Source organism: Atractosteus spatula, chromosome 6 (genome assembly GCF_055471065.1).
Source record: "Atractosteus spatula isolate fAtrSpa1 chromosome 6, fAtrSpa1.hap1, whole genome shotgun sequence".
In the NCBI taxonomy this organism is placed as follows: Eukaryota; Metazoa; Chordata; class Actinopteri; order Semionotiformes; family Lepisosteidae; genus Atractosteus; species Atractosteus spatula.
In genome coordinates, this window is record NC_142711.1 from 21,849,006 (window position 1) to 21,867,160 (window position 18,155).

General features: G+C 40.9%; 1 protein-coding gene across 16 annotated transcripts in view; it reads right to left on the reverse strand.

The window, feature by feature from the left end:
- arhgap12b (Rho GTPase activating protein 12b) overlaps positions 1–18,155 on the reverse strand; it is a 90,753-nt gene that overhangs the window by 11,748 nt on the left and 60,850 nt on the right. For 2 of the 16 annotated variants that reach the window (XM_088918448.1, XM_088918442.1), the window contains 10 exons: positions 16,878–16,958; positions 15,388–15,513; positions 13,195–13,269; positions 12,408–12,482; positions 11,749–11,810; positions 9,121–9,202; positions 8,353–8,475; positions 4,820–4,924; positions 2,342–2,440; positions 95–245 (listed from right to left, as the gene is read on the reverse strand). In XM_088918448.1, coding sequence (XP_088774574.1) covers positions 95–245; positions 2,342–2,440; positions 4,820–4,924; positions 8,353–8,475; positions 9,121–9,202; positions 11,749–11,810; positions 12,408–12,482; positions 13,195–13,269; positions 15,388–15,513; positions 16,878–16,958 — 979 coding nt within the window. The remainder of the gene's footprint in view (positions 1–94; positions 246–2,341; positions 2,441–4,819; positions 4,925–8,352; positions 8,476–9,120; positions 9,203–11,748; positions 11,811–12,407; positions 12,483–13,194; positions 13,270–15,387; positions 15,514–16,877; positions 16,959–18,155) is intronic. The other 14 variants (XM_088918454.1, XM_088918445.1, XM_088918452.1 and 11 more) reach the window with 8 other exon arrangements.

Consider the following 18,155-nt stretch of genomic DNA (forward strand, 5'->3'; position numbering starts at 1 on the left):
GATCCCTGTCGATTTTGCCTCATTGTCTTTCTGCAAAAAACAGAGACGTCGGAGTAAAGCAGAGCCACCCTCCCCATGCTGAAACGGCTCTCACCTCGTCCTTTCTTGGAGTCTCGGTGCTCTTTGTCCTTGTCCTTCTCCTTCTCCTTGTCCTTGTCCTTGTCCTTCTCTTTGTCCTTGTCCTGCTTCTCCGGCCGGGGGGACTCTGGCATGTCCTCCTCGATGGCTTCGTCCGACTCCCAGGCCTGCACAGCACCGAGAGCAGGGTTATCAGAAGGCTTACCTGAAAGAACCAGCTTGTACCACCTGCACTTCACTGCCACCTCTTCGCCTCCCTGCTGCCCGTGCTGCGAAATCAATTCTACATGATCAAGCTGCGTTTCTTCTGTTCATTTTAAGGAATGGAAAGGTATCCGGACAATACTTGTCGAAGGCAAAGGCAAAGAAACGAGGGGGACAGTAAAAGGAGTACCACAGAGGTGCCTGCCCACATCAGGTCTGAAATGTCACCTTCCAAAAATATTTTAAGAGGCTGCTGCTGCCGGAACAATGATCAAGCAAGACAAATTTAAACTGAATCGGAAACAGTGAATCATGAAGAGTGTTTACACAAACATTACATTTACAAGGAGCTCTAGTATAATATACATTCTAATTACGATAAATCAATCGCCCCAATCTGTAGGATAAACTAATCAATTAATCTACCAATTATGCAAATGTTACGACGGTACTTTACATTTGTGATTATATTTCTATTTATTTGTGGTGTACAAAATACTCCCCCTAGTGTTTGTTTAACAAATCGGTTCCTTTTTTGATGTTAAGAAGAAAGAACTTTTGCATTTTGTTGTATAATGTATTAATAGGAGTGACAACATGCTAGTTCGTCAGCTAAACGAGTATGGTAATTGAGTAGTTTCTTCTATCCCTTGTGTGAGAACAGTCCTTTGTGTTGCACAGCAGAAAGCTCAGTAAAAGCATTGTTTTTACATCAAATGAAAGCAATTCAAGTTAAAGTGTACATTATTATAAAACATTTTTTTTATAATTTATAATAAAACAAACACGGAGAGAATATTACAACCTCCACACAGATTGTCTCCCAGGGCAGGGAGCACACCCTGGACCCCAGCGCTGGGAAGGCAGCAATGCGAACCATCGCGCCACCAACGCGAACCCAAATCGGCAAACTAATGCTCAGCAATGCCACAGACTGGGCACAGGATGAAGGCCTGAAAATTGTACCTGCCTTTTATTTAAACAGCCAAATGTTTAGAGCAGTGAGTTTGACTGCTACTTAAACGGAAGAAAAAAAATGGCTACTACCGCAGCACGAGAGGAGATTTCAGTGAAACGTTTTTTTGTTCTGTTCCATGACGACAGCATGCATTCCTCCTGAGGGTCGGACAAAGCCGCATTCTGCTGCTGGGTTTTTAAGAGCCTGAAGACACCAGGACACAAAGAGCTGCTTTTCTGCCCCGATGAGTGACTTTACCAGTGCCCCCTCTACCAGCTGGGTCTGCCCCCAAGAAGCCTGTGACTGCGCGACATACACAAGACTTGATATTTGAGTTAAGCACATTAGACCCTTTACCATAAGACAGTGTGTGCTCTTCGTCTGTTGCCTAGAAATAAATTCTAAATTCACATTTAAGCTGGTACACCTGCTAAATCCCTGTGAGAGATGATGACAGCAGCTATATCATCCTGCAGTTCACAACTGGCAGCCCACTAAAGCTCAGCAGGTGTGAGCCTGACCAGTACATGGATGGGAGACCTCCTGGGAAAGGCGAGGTTGCTGCTGAAAGAGGCATTAGTGGGGCCAGTATGGGGTGCTCACCCTGAGGTCTGTGCGGTTCCTAATGCCCCAGTATAGTGAAGGGGACACTATACTGCAAAAAAAAGGCACTGTCAGATGAGGTGTAAATTTGACTCTGTGGTCATTAAAAATCCCAAAGTATTCCTCGAAAAGAGTATAGGTGTTAACCCTGGTGTACTGGTCAAATTCCCCCCTGGCCTTTACCAATCATGACCTTATAATAATCCCCATCTATGAACTGGCTTCATCACTCTTTTCTCCTCCACACTGAGAGCTGATGTGTGGTGAGAGTACTGGTGCACTTTGGCTTCTCTTGCAACAATCCAGGTGGGGCTGCACATTTGTGATGGTGGTGGAGAAGAGTCCCTATTACCTGTAAAGCGCTTTGAGTCCTAAAAAAGCACCATATAAGTCTAAGAAATTATAATTAGCACTGTACAAAGAGGTGTTGCCAAATTAAACACGACTAAATTGTCGCCAAGCCTGCACACAGATACATAGACATATGATGACACTTACATGGGTGCTTATCGTCTCTGCCAGAGCTTTGTACCAGTCGGTGATAACGCTGTCGTTCTCGGACTGAATCAAGAGCTCGGTTCCTTGACGGGTTTTCAGCTGACAAGAAAAAACAAAATTTCGAGATAACCAGATCTGAAAGTGTAGCCACGCACTCTGAAGTGTACTCTGGAAGGAGCACAGTTAAACTGTAAGCATTTATACTGCGTGACTTTATGCTTCAGTTTGAAGATCATGTATGCGAGAACACATTTCTGCAGCGGATTTGGTTTTTGCTTTTCCTGCTGTTTCCAACGTGTCACCAGTGCTTCTCCTATACAATATTAAGTCAGTGGAAAATGCGGAATAACCATAAAACCAAAAGGTTAAACAGGCATTACTTTCTAATAATAAACCTTCATCATATAGCACCTTTAAAAAGCACATTACAAACAGAGTCAAGAAGACAATGCAGCCATATAACAACATAAAAATCTTCCTTAAAAAGTATTAAGGCTAGACTTCAAAAGCACCTAATGCGCAAACTCCCTGATTTCTTTTGAGATGTTGCTCCCGAGTTGTGAAGATACAAAAGGCCTTGAATCCCAGTCACATCTGACTAGGTGACATGACCCAGGTTCAAACCAGTGATTAACTAGCTCAATTAACAAGGTTTGATTTAAACCATTTAAGCACAGTACCAGAGATGTTCAACAAACAGGATGTTGTGATTTCCATTAAAGAGTATAGAATTCTCTTTAAAAATTAAGACAGTGCACCAGAAATATTGTCATATTGTCATGAGATCATTAGCAGCTTTAGCAAGAATGACTACAAGTACTTGGGACTGGTCACAAGACAAAAACCTGAGTTGAGGCAAATACTGTGACACCATTTATAAAACCAGCCAACAAAGACATTTCTTTCTAAAAAACGAAAGTAGGCAGAACCATCCTAACACTTTTCGACAAGTCTTTTACTGAAAGTTTCTTAACATACTGTTTCACTTGCTGGTTTGGAAACATCAGTACTAATGACTGGAATAGGCTGGAAAGACTAGTCAAAAGAATTAGCAAACGAATTGGGGCAAATCAAAATACTTCAAGTATCCTGTACAAACAGAGGGTGGCAAAGAAAGGAAAGTGTATCATGGATTGTGTCTCTCACTCACTCCACTGCGAGTTCACACTTCTCCAGTCTGGGAGACACCTTTGGGTCCCCAGGTGTAAGACTAATAGACACATGAAGTCTATCATTCCCACTGCAGTATCTCTTTCAAGCAATGTATTGTAACTATCTTAACCCTTATCCTGCTGTAACATTGTAGCATGTTGGTTGGTAAAGGTTTGTCTGTCTTTGTGTTATGTTGGGAGTGTGCTGTAAAAAAAACAATTTCCCCAATGGGACAATAAAGCTTAAATTACAATTGAAAAAGCTTTCAGCGAAATGTTCCCTTTCAGAATTAACCATACATTTTTCAATGTAAATCTATTGCAAATTCCCAATCCTCAATCTTAAACTGATCGGCAAACTCAACAGTGAAATACCAGCCTCATCCTGACAAGGAAGCTCTGGTAAGTACTAACAGTGAATGAATACTTTTAACTAGACTACTCTGTGATCATACATCTCAGCATCAAATAATTATTACAAGAACCTTTGGACAATAATGAGATAGTGGGATATTCTTTTCCTTCTTTCTTACAGATCTGTTAGTTTGTGTTGTATTCAAAGATGACTTTAGTCTACAATTTAGTTCTACAATTTTATTGTCGTTTATGAAAATCCCACTTTTCTTAATTTTAGACAAATTTGTTCCACAAATGGAACAAGAGGATTAAAGCAGTTAAAGACACTGAACTGATGATTTTTTTTTTACTGGGGCAGAACATGCGTCACATTCTGTAAAACAGTGTAATTGACACACAAGTATCTTAAAACGGAATATGCAATTAAAAAGTAGAAAATGTAAGGAAGGATAAAGACATTCTAAAAATGTTCCTACCACAAAGAACAATGCATCATTAAGTGCAACATCAAATGATAATTACAACAGCAAGAGAATATCAACTAGTCCACCACAATCACAACAGCTGAAAATACCTACTTCACCATGAAGTGCCATTATTCTTCCTGTTAAACAAACTTCAGTTCTTACACAATGAGAAAAAAAAATGCAACCACTCAATTAAGAGAAAAAACAGAAGCAACCTACTCTGAAACAGCAGATCATAAAACTTTCCACGCAGTTTAGGATTAGAGCACTAGAGGGTGCTGAAGTGCAATTTAAAAATAATCAATGCTTCAGTAAAATACAAAAGAAAAACCTCAGAAAACAACCAATTCAATACCGAGGAAGACACCCTCAAGACATGTCATTGTTTTTCCCTTCAAAAGACCAAATCATGTAATACTTGTAATACGTTTTCCTGTGTCTGACAGCCTCTACTTCCAGCAGTACTGAAAGAGAAGAAGGACATTTTTGAAAGGGGTCTTTACCTCAATGACGTGTTTCTTGCTGGATTTGTCTTTCGAAGCCCAATCCACAGAAGCCCCTCTGAGGTCCACAGTGAACTCTGGCTTGGACTGATTACCACCAAACTTCTGAAGGGAAAAAACATAATTAACCACACACAGAGTTACAGAACAGCTGGGGGGAGGAAAGTCAATAAAATGCCACACACCAACTAAACCTTAAACAGAGAAAATTCCCAGTTGATTGCATGGGATATATTTATTGTCCACAGGGTATGAATTATGCACACAGATGGCATCCGGCAGGTAGCCCTTTCGAGCTCACTCTGGAAGTGAAAATAGCTGACACCGATGCCTTCGGCCGCACCTCTCCCAAGAGCAATGCAGCTGGCACAATGAAGCACCTTCCCAGCAGCCATGCAGGCCCACGCTCCTTTGCTCCCATCCACCCAACCTCACCACCGCCAAGCTTTCCCTTTACCCTCGCCGAGAAACCCGTATCCAGTTGCTCCAGCACTCCGCAGTTACAGCGTTCCTTAGGCATGCCCAGCTCATAAACGAGTCTAGCATCGCCACCAAGGAACAATCCAACTGGAGAACGCTGGAGCAGGGCACGCAAAACGGTTCAAGCCTGTTCCCTCGAAGGGCTTCTGCACAGCCAGCTCCACGGTGAGTGGACTGAGCAAGATCTCAGAGTCGTGCAGAGGAACAGGTTTCTAAGGCACTCGCAGTGCAAGGACCCACAGCAGAAATGGCCACCTTATACACAAAACTCATGGCATTTCTTACGCTTTTCTTCACTTTTTGGATTCGAGACAACTTAGGAGCAGATAAAAGCGATGATCCTCAATATAAAGTCCTCTGTCTAAAGGCCACCTGTTCCCGATGTCCACCAAAACCACAACTGCTAATAACCGGCCTCACTGTGTGCTGCCTTTCCTGCTTTAATGAGATGGATCAGAATTTAAAAAAACTAAATGCCATCTGACTTTCAAATGTCCACTCCTCAAATCTATTGCTTACCTCAGTAACTTGGGACAAAATTCATGTTTAACTTAAGGACTTTGATTTGCCCTGCATCTTTTACCACTATAGTGATTTCCTGACACTTTTTAAGTGATTTTTAATGAAAATTACTTTTTTGAACATTAAGACAAAAGTTACATCACTATTATAGCCAATGCCTGAATGACATTTATAGTGTATATTTTATCTGTAAAGTATTGGGAACAGAAACAATCGTGCTTTCAAAATCCACAAACTGACAAAAACTATTAAAATTACACTTTTAATCACTCAAAGACAGGTAGCGGAAGCACATCGAGTAACTAACAAAGATATGACTGAAATGATGCATTTTGCTAGAAGACAGAGAAAGTGACCTCCTGAAATCTGTTCTGTTTCATTCATTGAGACAGAAACAGTTACAGCTGAAGTCAAGGCAGATCTGAGTAGGAAAGTCCATTCTTTCCCACTAATCTTTCCTCTTTCTCTTACATTTCACATATGTGGGGAGTTAAATACGGTAGGCGTGACATTCACATTTATTTTAAATACTTATACATACAATTTGAAAAAGTTTTTTTTATATGAGAGATTTTATAAATGGATCTTAACTTCCAGGACAGCTACAGCTCAAGTTCACTTGCTGCTTTCAAGCATTCCACCTTCAAGACTGTTAAAGAAGTCAAAAACATTCTAGTTACTAGACACTTCAAAAGTCAGATGCTACATTTGGGGGCTGAAAAAGATCCCACACATTTCAGGGAAAAGAGATTAAAAAATGACTACAGTTAAAAATGTATAGTACCCTACTTTTCAGAAAAAAATGTGTTCATAATAACTGTGCATAAGGTCTAAAACATCAATAAGTTGGGGTTTCCAACTCATTGCAAAGCCGTGGTAGACTGTGACATTCCAGAGAAATCACTACAATTTCTCTACAATGAATAGAACGAACCACCATCATTTTTCCTCTAAATGTATTTAATTAATGCGATAGTAAACAAAACAGAAAAATCCTTAAGGCTGTTGTGATATCCCTTTAAAAACATTTTCAGGTAGTTCATCGGTCTTATCAGTTCAGTTCAAATATGAAACTGCACAATTTATTTTAAGGCACAAAAAGAAAAATGAGAATTCTTTCGGCAGACTCAAAGGCACCAAATATGACTTCTTCAAACCGAGCTTTTTTTGCACTGACTCGCTTTTGAATCTGCAGGTTTTGGTACAATTTTAATTAATCAAAGGAGAGAAGAGTTCATTTCTTATTAAACCTATTATAAGCCTGGGAAGATTAGACAAGTTTCGACCCCAGTGATATGCAAGAGATGTTAAAGGTTTTTAATTGTTCATCAGACAGATTCTGGGGAAACCAGTAATAGACCAGGCTAAATGAAGTATACTTAAGGAGCACGTGAAGTCAAAATGTCTCCTTTTTAAAGTCACCTAGCATCTCCAAAAGGATTTTCTGCACCATGTTTGGTTTTTTTTCCGGAGCTCTGGAATCACGAAGCCTACAGGTCTCCAATAAGGTGAGGGTGGTGTGAGTCTGCCTCCTCTTCCCAGGGTTAAAACGGCAGTAGCTTCACACGAAAGAACTCAGCATGTCAAAGGCCACGGTGAAGTGAAGTGTCATTCCATCTGAGGCTTGTTGTCAAAGAGCTTGGAGCCCTTTACGACCTGTTACGGATTGTGCAGTGTATAAATATTCCATTGAGGGCCACTCGGACCAGAATAATCTCTGCATTTGCCACCTTCGTTATACAAAGAGCGGTACATAGTTCTTGAAGAGAAGCAGAAGCCTAAGCACTCAACAATGAACGAACATTCTCTATAAATCGCAGGCTGCATTCTGCAGGGCACATACAGTACATAAAGCAAAATGAATGTCAGCTTCATGCAGCCAGCTGAAGAGTAAACACTGTTGAAATCATGCATTTGCACACGGACAAACACTGCAGCCACTACTATCCTTGCCAAATAAGAACTATGGATTCTGCCGAATTAAAAAAACCCTCCGATGGCATTGTTTTTCACTCACAAGTGACCTGCTGCTGACAACCCTGTTATTTTACTCTGCTGTGTGGTTAACAGTAGAGTGCCAAGTCAGTCCACACCCCTCCACCACACAACCAGGATTATTTGTTTTCAAGAACGTCAATCAGAAATGGCTACTTGGAACCAGACTTCAGTTTCACTTCCACATTCAAAAGAAACTAGCTTTTGGGTTTTATAAAGAAGTTTTTGACTTTCTGTATTTCTAAGAGAGAGTGCTTCCTTTAAGCAAGACTGTTTCCACAGAGCCTGCCGACAGACACCTCCAATAAGCAACCTGCACTACTGGGTACGGGATATAAAAGGTTAAAACCTGCACCCACAACCTTGCACTGAAATGGCACGAGTGAACACACAGCTGACTGATTTCAAGTAACCATCTCTAAATGATTCAATCGGGAAGGTCACTCAAAACCCCCTCTGAACCCAGTCCAAAAGGTCAAAGGCGAAGAGACAGAAGGCATTCCTAGTGGGAGGAGGCATGCAGAGAGAACACATACAGTGGCAGCTGTGACAGGACCAGAGTATACATAGGAGACAGCGGGGCGCTGCTTCACTGAGCGTTTCCAGTTGCTTAACAGCGAGAGGAGGAGCTCAGGGATAGAGCCCCTGCGGTAGTACGACTTCATGGGAAGAGGGAAGAAAAGTGGTGATGTCACAAAAAAACAAACAAGGAATGGTGCACAGCACGACAGAAGCCAAGAGCCAGACATTACTCCATTAATGAAAGCCCCTGGGTTACCTGTGCCTTTTCAAGCCCTGATGCATTCCAGCCGAGTCTCCTGAATACACTGTTCAGTCACTTTTAAAACCTTGCATTCAGCTCCCAGTACAGAAGAAAATGCAAATATTGTTGCCATAAGGTGCATTAACCTCACAATAGTTTTTTTTTTCCCCATCATGACTTTTCCTTCTGACCATCATTCACACTTCAGGCTATGATACATCTGATGTTGCTTCATATGTCTTTTTATTGAGCCACTATAACCACAGTGAAAAATAGACCTCGCAGAAAGACAAGTTTATCAAACTGATTACTGGCACATGCTACGGTTAAAGAAACAGAAGGGAGCCTATGCTTTTATAATTAAGGCGATCATATAGCCTTTTAGATACATGGGCAGCACGCACGGCTCATTTCTAACACTATAAATACGCTATTCCTGCTAATGTTTTTCTGGGAGGGGTGGAGGTAATATAGCATTGCCTAGTCATTTCACTAAAGCAGAAGTATAAAAACAATTGAATTTTTACAAAAGAACACACACCCAACCGGTTCCGCCTCCTTGACCTTTGGCGAACAGCAGTGCGAAGCCCTGAAGCACAGCCCAGGAGGACGTCCAGTTCTTCCTGAAATGAAGCAGGTAAGCCCGTCTGGGTCAGAACACCTCTCGCAAGGTACCGTTCACCAGGAATGAGAGATCAACAAGACTCAATCTGACATGAAAAAAACAGGGCAGGTAAAAGGAGTGAAATTTACAACTGGAGAGCATATAAAAGGGGGAGGAGTCTGTTTCATGACCCGTCATGACCAATTTGAGCCTTTTGGCCATCAGTAACAGAAGATAGTAGTTCTGTCAAAAATAAGGATGAAAAAACGGCTCTTGCAATACAGTAATAATGCATTAAACAAATCTGATATAATACCCCTTGATTTAGCTTGTCAGTGTTTTGTATGGTTCTTGTAATGTGACTATTTGTTTGGTCATTTCATCTTGAAACCGTAACAGTTATCAGCACATTTAAAGGCCACGTCTAAAGGAGCAGGCAGGGACCTGCTGAGCTGCCTGGCAGGACCTGGGCATGCTCTGTAGCTGCACTTTACCCAGATCAGTGCACCTAGAGAAGAAACATCCACAGCCTTCTGAAGGCTATCGAGAAGACTGGGCAGCTTTTCGATAGCTAACAACCTTCTACTTCCTCGCAGAGATGCCTGACATTTTAGCTGAGCTCAAATTAAAATGAAAAAAGGAAAACGTGTGGTTTCATTATCAGACACTTCCTCAGGAAGACCCAGTTGTCAGAGCATCTATTTATACGCGTGTACGGTTTTCCTTTACAGAAGGATTGCAATATTACAATATTTTTAATCTGTTCAGTGCTCATGGGGAAAAAGTCTTAGGATATATGGAGATTTATTTGCAGTAGGTTTGCAACTACTAGATCCAAAAGTTATTGTAGTGTCTGCTATCCATGTGTAATCATGCTGATACGACATTATTCATTATGCAAAATTGATTGTTACACTGCACTGCCAGTTTACAAACTGCTAATCCCAGTACCATAAACATCAGATCGCTGACTCTCTGTTATTAATCTTAGATTTCATTCATGTGTATCACGACTCATTTTTCCTGTACTTGTATATAACACAAATAGGGGTTACTTGGCTGTAAACAATCTGCAATGATTTGGAGATTTTAATTTTAATTAATTTAGTCTAATCTCCCCTTCAAATATTCATCTGTGCATTTTAGTAAAAACCAAACCTTCATTCGTCTGTGCAGTTGTCTGTGCACGCAGAAAAAAGTGGGACTTGTGAAAAAATTAATTTCAAAATCTGACCCCATACACAGATGTTAATTCTTAACCAATACTGTACACCTGTATGAGTAGTGTGACACTGTTTTATTTGAAAACATTTAAAAATGGACAGTCTTTTTTTGTTAATTTTTTATTCTTATTTCTCCAAGTGTTACAACAGCACAGCTTTTTAGTATTCATTTCTCTACTTGTTTAATGAATCCAAAAGGATTCATACAGGGTATGTACCAGTCCTACCTATCTGGATCCGAATATAAAAGTTGTTGCTGCCCATCACTGTCTCCATACAAGTGAAAGCTGGGATTCTTCCACAGAAAGGTGCACTAGAACAGGGGATTATCTCTTAAAGATTGCCCTTGCTTCATTTTTTATAAAAAAAACATGATTTCTGCCTCAATTTCATGATTCTGCTTTATATTTTAAAAAATAATTTAATACAATTTTTTTTCCCCATTTAAAACATTTCAACTGAAAAAAAGCTTGAAACCCGAGTGATAACATTAATCGTAAAATTAAAGAGGAACTGCAGTCCCAATTTCTCAGATCAGTATTTAAATAAATAGTATTTATCAGTAACAAAAGAAATCCACTGACGTTATAGAAAAATGTACAAATGTCGAATTAAGCACAAAATCGTGAACTTTGTTCAAGTATCGTGCGTTGCCATGTTGACACAAACCCCTGGTCTTGTCATGGTCAAAAGCGCGAGTTCCCACAAATTGTGACGTGATGTGGCCCTTCCTGCTCACTAGTCACTGTAATGACTAATGTGATGTACAAGGGAATAAGTACAGGCTGTGCAGCTGACATGCACCACAGAAATATTTCAATGTGATCTGCATGCAGAGTTAATAAGTAGTATTTGTCTGCAAAACCAACAAAATTGAGAGCAATATTTCTTTAGGATTAAAAGAGATGTATTCACAAGCCTGCTTGCTTACAATGTAATAAGGCTGCTTCACCTCATCAGACGTTTTGTTGCCTCGTTTAGAATAGCACAACATGGTGCTGTGCGTACCTGGAAATTGTTTCTGTTTTGTGATGTAAATTGAGGTTTTTACAAGTTACTGTGTACATTTTAGATTTATGTGGTTTGAAATGCACACTTTAATGCTGATTCTTAATAAACCCTGAAATAAAAATAAAAACAGTTATAGTTCCCCTTTAAGAAGGTATTTGAATACTTTTTAACAATGTGACTATAGTGAAACAGATGTGTTTTACCCATTAATTCTTAACACTATAAATGGTCTACATCTGCACATCCTAGTGCAGTGAGGATCACATCACTATGCTCTTAACATGCAGTATGCATGAGAATACTCAAAGATTGTAGGTTTCATCAAACTCACCTTACTTTCTTCCCATTTTCAGTGATTTTGGTCACATTTAGTACTCCACATTTCTCTGAAGTCTGTGATGCAAAAACAGATGGTCAACAGTGAAACGTAAAAGGCAGAAAATGACAAACTGAACCAAGAAAAACAGATTGTAAAGGCAGACGCTTCACCTATATCAGTCAGTAAAAAGAATGCAATCCTAGGAGATCAGACTGGCCTTAAGGGAAAAGCTAGGTTCATCCCAAAGAATAAGGAATTTTGGAGGAAAGGACCTGCCTGATGTGCTCTAGAATGGACCTGTGACATTTCTGCACAAGTTCCACAGATAAAAAAACAGCCCTGGAAACCAACGAAATGACTTATGACCCAAACTTCACACTGTGCAGAACATGACCCACTGAAAGGCCTCCAACTCTCAAGCATACATCATTCAGTCTCTGCACACAAAAATGTAAGAGCCTCTCTGGGATTCAAGCTGTCCACGAGCAGATACATAAAAGGGGGTGGAAATCTTGTTAGCTGAGCTGGAGTGCCACAAGATGGAGCGGGGAAAGAGTACAAGATTGGGAACGGTGCCCAGCTTCCTGCCAGGACAACCATGGAACTAATGGAATAGAGTAAGGAACAGAGCCCCAAGGTCAGGGCGGCCAGAGAAAAGCGAGGATACTAACTGCTGTGGGATGCTTGGGAGATGAAGGGCAGGAGTCGGAATCGGGAAAGCTTTGCTTGGGACCTGTCGGAGACTCCTAGGAATGAGAATGACAATGGAAACATCAACAAACATTAATAAGTGATCAGGAAACCCCAAGAGAACAAAATCAACAACAACTCACCAAAGCAATGCACGTAAAATGGAACAATAACTTGAACGTGGTTTACGAGACAACGACAGCAGGTAAATTGTTGAAGTGATTAAGAGTGCAGCATTCCCTTCACCAAGAACTTGTTTCAAATTTTAAGATAGATGTTTCTTAATTGTACTTCAGAACGCTCCAGCCTTAGACCTTCATTGAACGTCCGATGACTTATCCAAACCAAGCTCAATTAGCACCTGTCATGGATGGCTTTAAGAACTTTGAGGCCTTATGAAATTTTTAGTTAAATAAAAGACAAAGCAGAAACTGATGCAGGTTCAGCTAACTAGAACCCCAATTAGCTACTGTAGTTGAATAAGAGACTGAAGGCACTTGCTTAGGCTGTGGAAGGCATGCTGCACCTTTAATGCATTACAATTCAGAGCATTAGCTTTTCTGCACAGTACAGAAAAAACTAACGAATCAATAAGGACAGTGCTCAATTAGTTCTGGCAAGCAACAAGGATGATTAGCTTGATTTGACCACCTGATCGCTGCCAGTTAAGATCAGCACAATGATTCATCGTTATTGTAGTTGTTGTTGTTAATTTATACCATTTACTGAAGGTGAAAAGACAGGACAGTCACAGGGCAGAGTACTAACTTGTTCAGGGTACGGCGGAGGACCAGCGGTCCCTGTATGGTGCTCAGAAGCATAACGTCTGTGTTTGACAGACAACTGAAACAGAACCAAAAGAGCATCTCTCGAGCATCCAGTTTCAACTCGTAAGGCAATAACAGACCTCTCATCACAACAGGGACTGGGCCAAGTTACTGAAAAGCCTCCTGTATGCCCGAGCATGAGTGAACCAGAGCACTGATTTTGGTTACGGAAACCAGTGCACTCAACACTGTTACTGAAAACCGAAGCACAGCAGTTACAGGAATGAGACTCTCCCAGCTACCCTTTAGCTTTGGCCTTGAGGAGCAGAGTAACAAGGGCGAACAGCTGTGAACTCTGAGGTGTTTTATGGAGAACAACATCCTTTACCCCTGCCAGAATGAATTCGCAACTCATCTCCTGTCACATGTCCGTTCGTGACTCAGGACACTGTAAGAACATCCTGCAGCCTTATCTGCTTGCTTTAACTGCCTCTATTTTTGGGATTTGTTTTGAAAACAACATGATCTACACAATGGGCAAGAGCAGTACAGTATATATCGCACTGGTTTATTCTGATTTTCTACATATTCCATAACTGCTGTGCCTGAAACAGGAGAACACTTTTACATTCCCATGATGTCCGAGTCACACTGGCTCTTCTCAGTTCAAGGACTTAAAACAAGGGGTGGGAGACAAGTTTAGAATAAAATGATTGCTTCCATTTTGCATCATAACCTTTAGGGGCGCCACGTAGCAAAAGGAATGGGCACCACTCACCTTGAAACCCTTTAGTATGGCATTTTACACACGTCCTTGTACAAACAACTTTGAAAAACATAACTGTTAACCGCTTGGTTAGCCAACAAAATGGAAATTCCCATTAAAACACAATCGCAGCCTATGAAGGTTGGCACCACGTCAAAGTCGCCACAGACACATTTGATACACTCAGACCCTTGGTTATAAAGAGAAAGATTCAAGACCAAAAAATAAAAAAGGTTGGAAGACCTTCCTTCCCACTTTCATTCAGACGTGCTTCTGATGGGATTTCTGGGTGGTTACGACAATGGGGATCAAGAGTATTTGAAGAAGCCAGGCTATTAAGACAATGTCCATCACTGCGTCTTCTCTGCTGGCCAAGGCATTGCTGACAGAGGCGATAACTACCTTCCCCTGCCTGGAGCAACTTCTTTCCTGGAGCACTACAAAACCTCCACAGAGCCACCTGCCGCACTGAACTCCTTCAACCATCATCGCGCTCTTCGGGACCGATTCTAGCACACGAGCAGACTGTGGCCTCGGCTGCAGCGCTGTTTGTGTCCGAGAGGAGCTGGACGCTTCAGACCACTCCACCTGCAAGTGTGTTTCTGCACGGAGTCTTTCGCCAGGCAGGAATTTGAAATGTTCGAAAAGGAGGAACCTTATCTAACTTGATTTTATTTAAAAAAAGCATGCCCCTGCTTTTCAAGCAAGTCGTTGGGCAGCAATTCAAGTTTCACTGCAGGTCTTGGGGGCTATCCAGCCATTTTCGCACTGCTCCTTTTAATACAGGGTTGTGGGGAAACTGGACCCTAGCCAGGCAAGCAATTGGCACAAGGCAGGATACACCCTGGATGGGACGCCAGTCAAACGCAGGGCACACAGACACACTCACACCAGGGCCAGTTTTCCCCGAAGCCAATTAACCTGCCAGTATGCCTAAGCACAGCACCGCTGTGCCACGACTCGGGGACCAATCCAAACCAATACACAAACAAGGTCCAAAATGAGCATCAGCATCACAGTTTGTGGTGGCCTATAAATATATAAAACAACAATATCAGTAATAACTGTAATTGATTGCAGTATTTAAATTAAGAACAACACTCGTGCCCCAACAGTGGAAGTGAGCCTAAAGGTTATACTGTTTTGAGCTGATTTCTGATACAGTATTACTAGTTTTAGCTTATGTGCTCAAGACTGCGCGGTATTAAGCGACCTGAAACGAAAAGGCTATCGCTTGTTGCTCCGGTTTCCTCCTCGGTCACAATCCATTTTATGTGTGAAGAACATGGGTCTTTTTCCGGTGGTAATAAAAAAGGTGGCATCTGACAGGTCGAGGAACAGGCTTCTGTGACGTGTACAAGGACAGCAGTACATAGCGGATACACGTCATTTTCACTATTATTTTACAAGCGAGTCGCACTCTCCTACCTTGTCACTTAAATCCGCTACATAGGTGCTGTGTCTCCACTTTGTTAACACTATAGGCTCAACCTGCTTCCTGTCCAGACTTCTGCTTTTGGGCATGTCTCCAGGCTGCGGCGGCGAGAGGTTATACTGCACAGAGAGGAGGCAAGGAACAGCTGGTCAGAGGTGCGCCGAGGTAAACCACCAAATGAAACTGCACAAAGCCCACGCAATACAGACAGGCAGTACCTCTCCTTTCATGGACCAGAACACCATCGGTGAAAAACGCCCCTCTTAAGATTTGTTATGGGCTCCTGATCTGATGCCGCATGAAGGCGGCTGCAAGCCCAGTTTACTCTTGGGGATGGAGACTCACCGCCTCCCAGCGCTGCTGGCCTTGACTAACCTTAATCAGATTATAGCTGTACCTAATTTAGCTGTTTGCTAGAGAGATTAGTGAAAAGGGCGATCTGCATGCATCGGTAAAGTCCTGCATAATTGGTCAATGCGATGCTGTGTGGCTGGGTTCAGACCTCAAATAAGTAAAAGCCCTTCATTAGGTTTGATTCTCTTTTTAAATGAGCTACGATATTGTCAGCATCTGCATCTAGGGGGGAGGATCTGCACAAAGCTTAGTTCTTCAAAGGCTTAAAAAAGCAATGAAGTGCTTCCGTACCCAATATTTAAAAAAACAAAACAAGACGGAAACCTTTTGCTGGTGTTTTTGGTTAGACTTCCTACAGTCAAACATATTTGATTCACATCTTTATTTTTTTACTTACAAGCTGTTTTTATTTGCCGTTTTAACTTTTTACTTTACAATTATTCAATGTATATATTACCTACATTTAGTACAGTAGTCATCCATGACTCAATTCTATCTATTCTATTTCTAATTGAAATAGCTATCAATTAAAAGTAACAATACCCATTAACCATCACTAAGTTGAGTATTTTACTCCCACAACTAGTGTAATAATGCTTTCATTATATGTTTATAAAGCTGGCACTTTATACTGCTTAAAATCTTTTAATGACAAAGCCAAGCAAAACAAATATGCAAGTTTTAAAAATCCTTTTTGAAGCTGTTTTTTAAAAAGTGCAACTTCAACATGACAATTGTTTTTCATCATTTCATTAAACTTTTTCTTTTAACAGATGGCAGAAAGTAAATATTTTAGCATTTTGAATAACTCTTCTATTCTTAAGAGTTACGTATTTTGTCACTTGCATCTGCAAAAAAAAAAGTTCAATCGCAGGAATAGATCATTCTGTCTACACAAACACTAGAACAGAAAAGCTGACCCCTGGGTAGATTGTAAACCGAATAGCGGAAAGGTGGAAAGGGGAAAGGGCTCAGCTGTGGACAATATTCAATAGGCCAATTCAATTAGTTTTTGTACAACCACCTGACTTGCGATTTTCGCTTAGTTATGTCTGATCTCTCTGCATTAGGCAAGGCGGCCTACTCCAGCTGTTTCTGTGTGGTCACTCTTTGTACTTAGCTGACTCACTTTTGGTAACTCCCACTCAGACCTCGAGCCATCAGCACTATAGTAGTATGGGCGGCCTTGATCATCAACATGCTTTATCCACTGGAAATAAATACAGATTCATGAGGATTATTACACAAGGATGTGGTGAACATGCTCCATATACGTTACAGATATTTCTATAATAAAATAAGCTAAAAAAAACTGTCAAAGCTACAAAATGGGTAAAAGTGCCCATTTTAATTTGACCCTTTTTGTAACAAATGACAGGAAAGAAACATTACATCTGAGATTACTGGAAATGCCACTAGACAAGTTTCTCTTATTGTGCAAAAAAATATTATCACAGTGACAACAATCACAATCCAACGTCGTTTTATCAAATAAAGTGGCTTTTATTACATCTAAATGTTCTTTATACAAGTCTTCAACTTACCTACTCAGAATAATCTAATTAGATTAAAACAGGTTTGTAAACTAAAAGCTTGCATTTGACTAAATGCACAAAATATTAGATAAAATATATACATCTTTGCAGCTTTAAAATTTAAATATTTCAAAACAGCGCTTACAGGAAATGAATGGTGTAGAAGCCATAAAGTGCTATCAGTGACACCTGATATGATCTAGGGTAAATGCGTAAAGTCTCCAAAGGCAATGAGCAGAAATTACAGTTTTAGCTCTCATAGGTGGCTGAACCTGCTTATGAACGAGCTCACACTCAGAGATTAGAAGGACAAACTGCACCTTGTGAAAAACATTAAAATACAATTGCACTGCAGTTTCCAAGACGTACTGAATCATAAAGTCATTTTCGCAACATGTAATGACAAGGCAGATTAGTCTGCTTCTTCCTCAAGCCGAGATCAAGTGCTGCTCTCGATTTCAGTAACTGAGCCTGTTGGCGATCTAGACCAATGTGTTTTGAAATCGACTCTGGGATATACAAAAAAGACTCACGGGGTCCGACACAGAAATGCAGTAACATCACATGTGAAACAGTGACATTTACGCCCTGATCAATTAATCGCCCGATGTATCCTTAACAAGGCACAAAACTCTGACCGGAGTGATCCCTGAACTGAGAACATGGCGACAGGAAGGACAGGATCGGATGATGAAGGGCCCCGTCTCTCTCGGCAAAAAAGAGACAGAACATTTCCAAAAGACACAACTGGACCGAACAGCCACCCAAGACGTGACCCAGTCCATCTCTTGTGAATTCAACAGCTGATTAACTTACAATCAGACAGGACAAATTTTGTGTCGCCTTGTTTAACATTCCCATATTTATGTAGG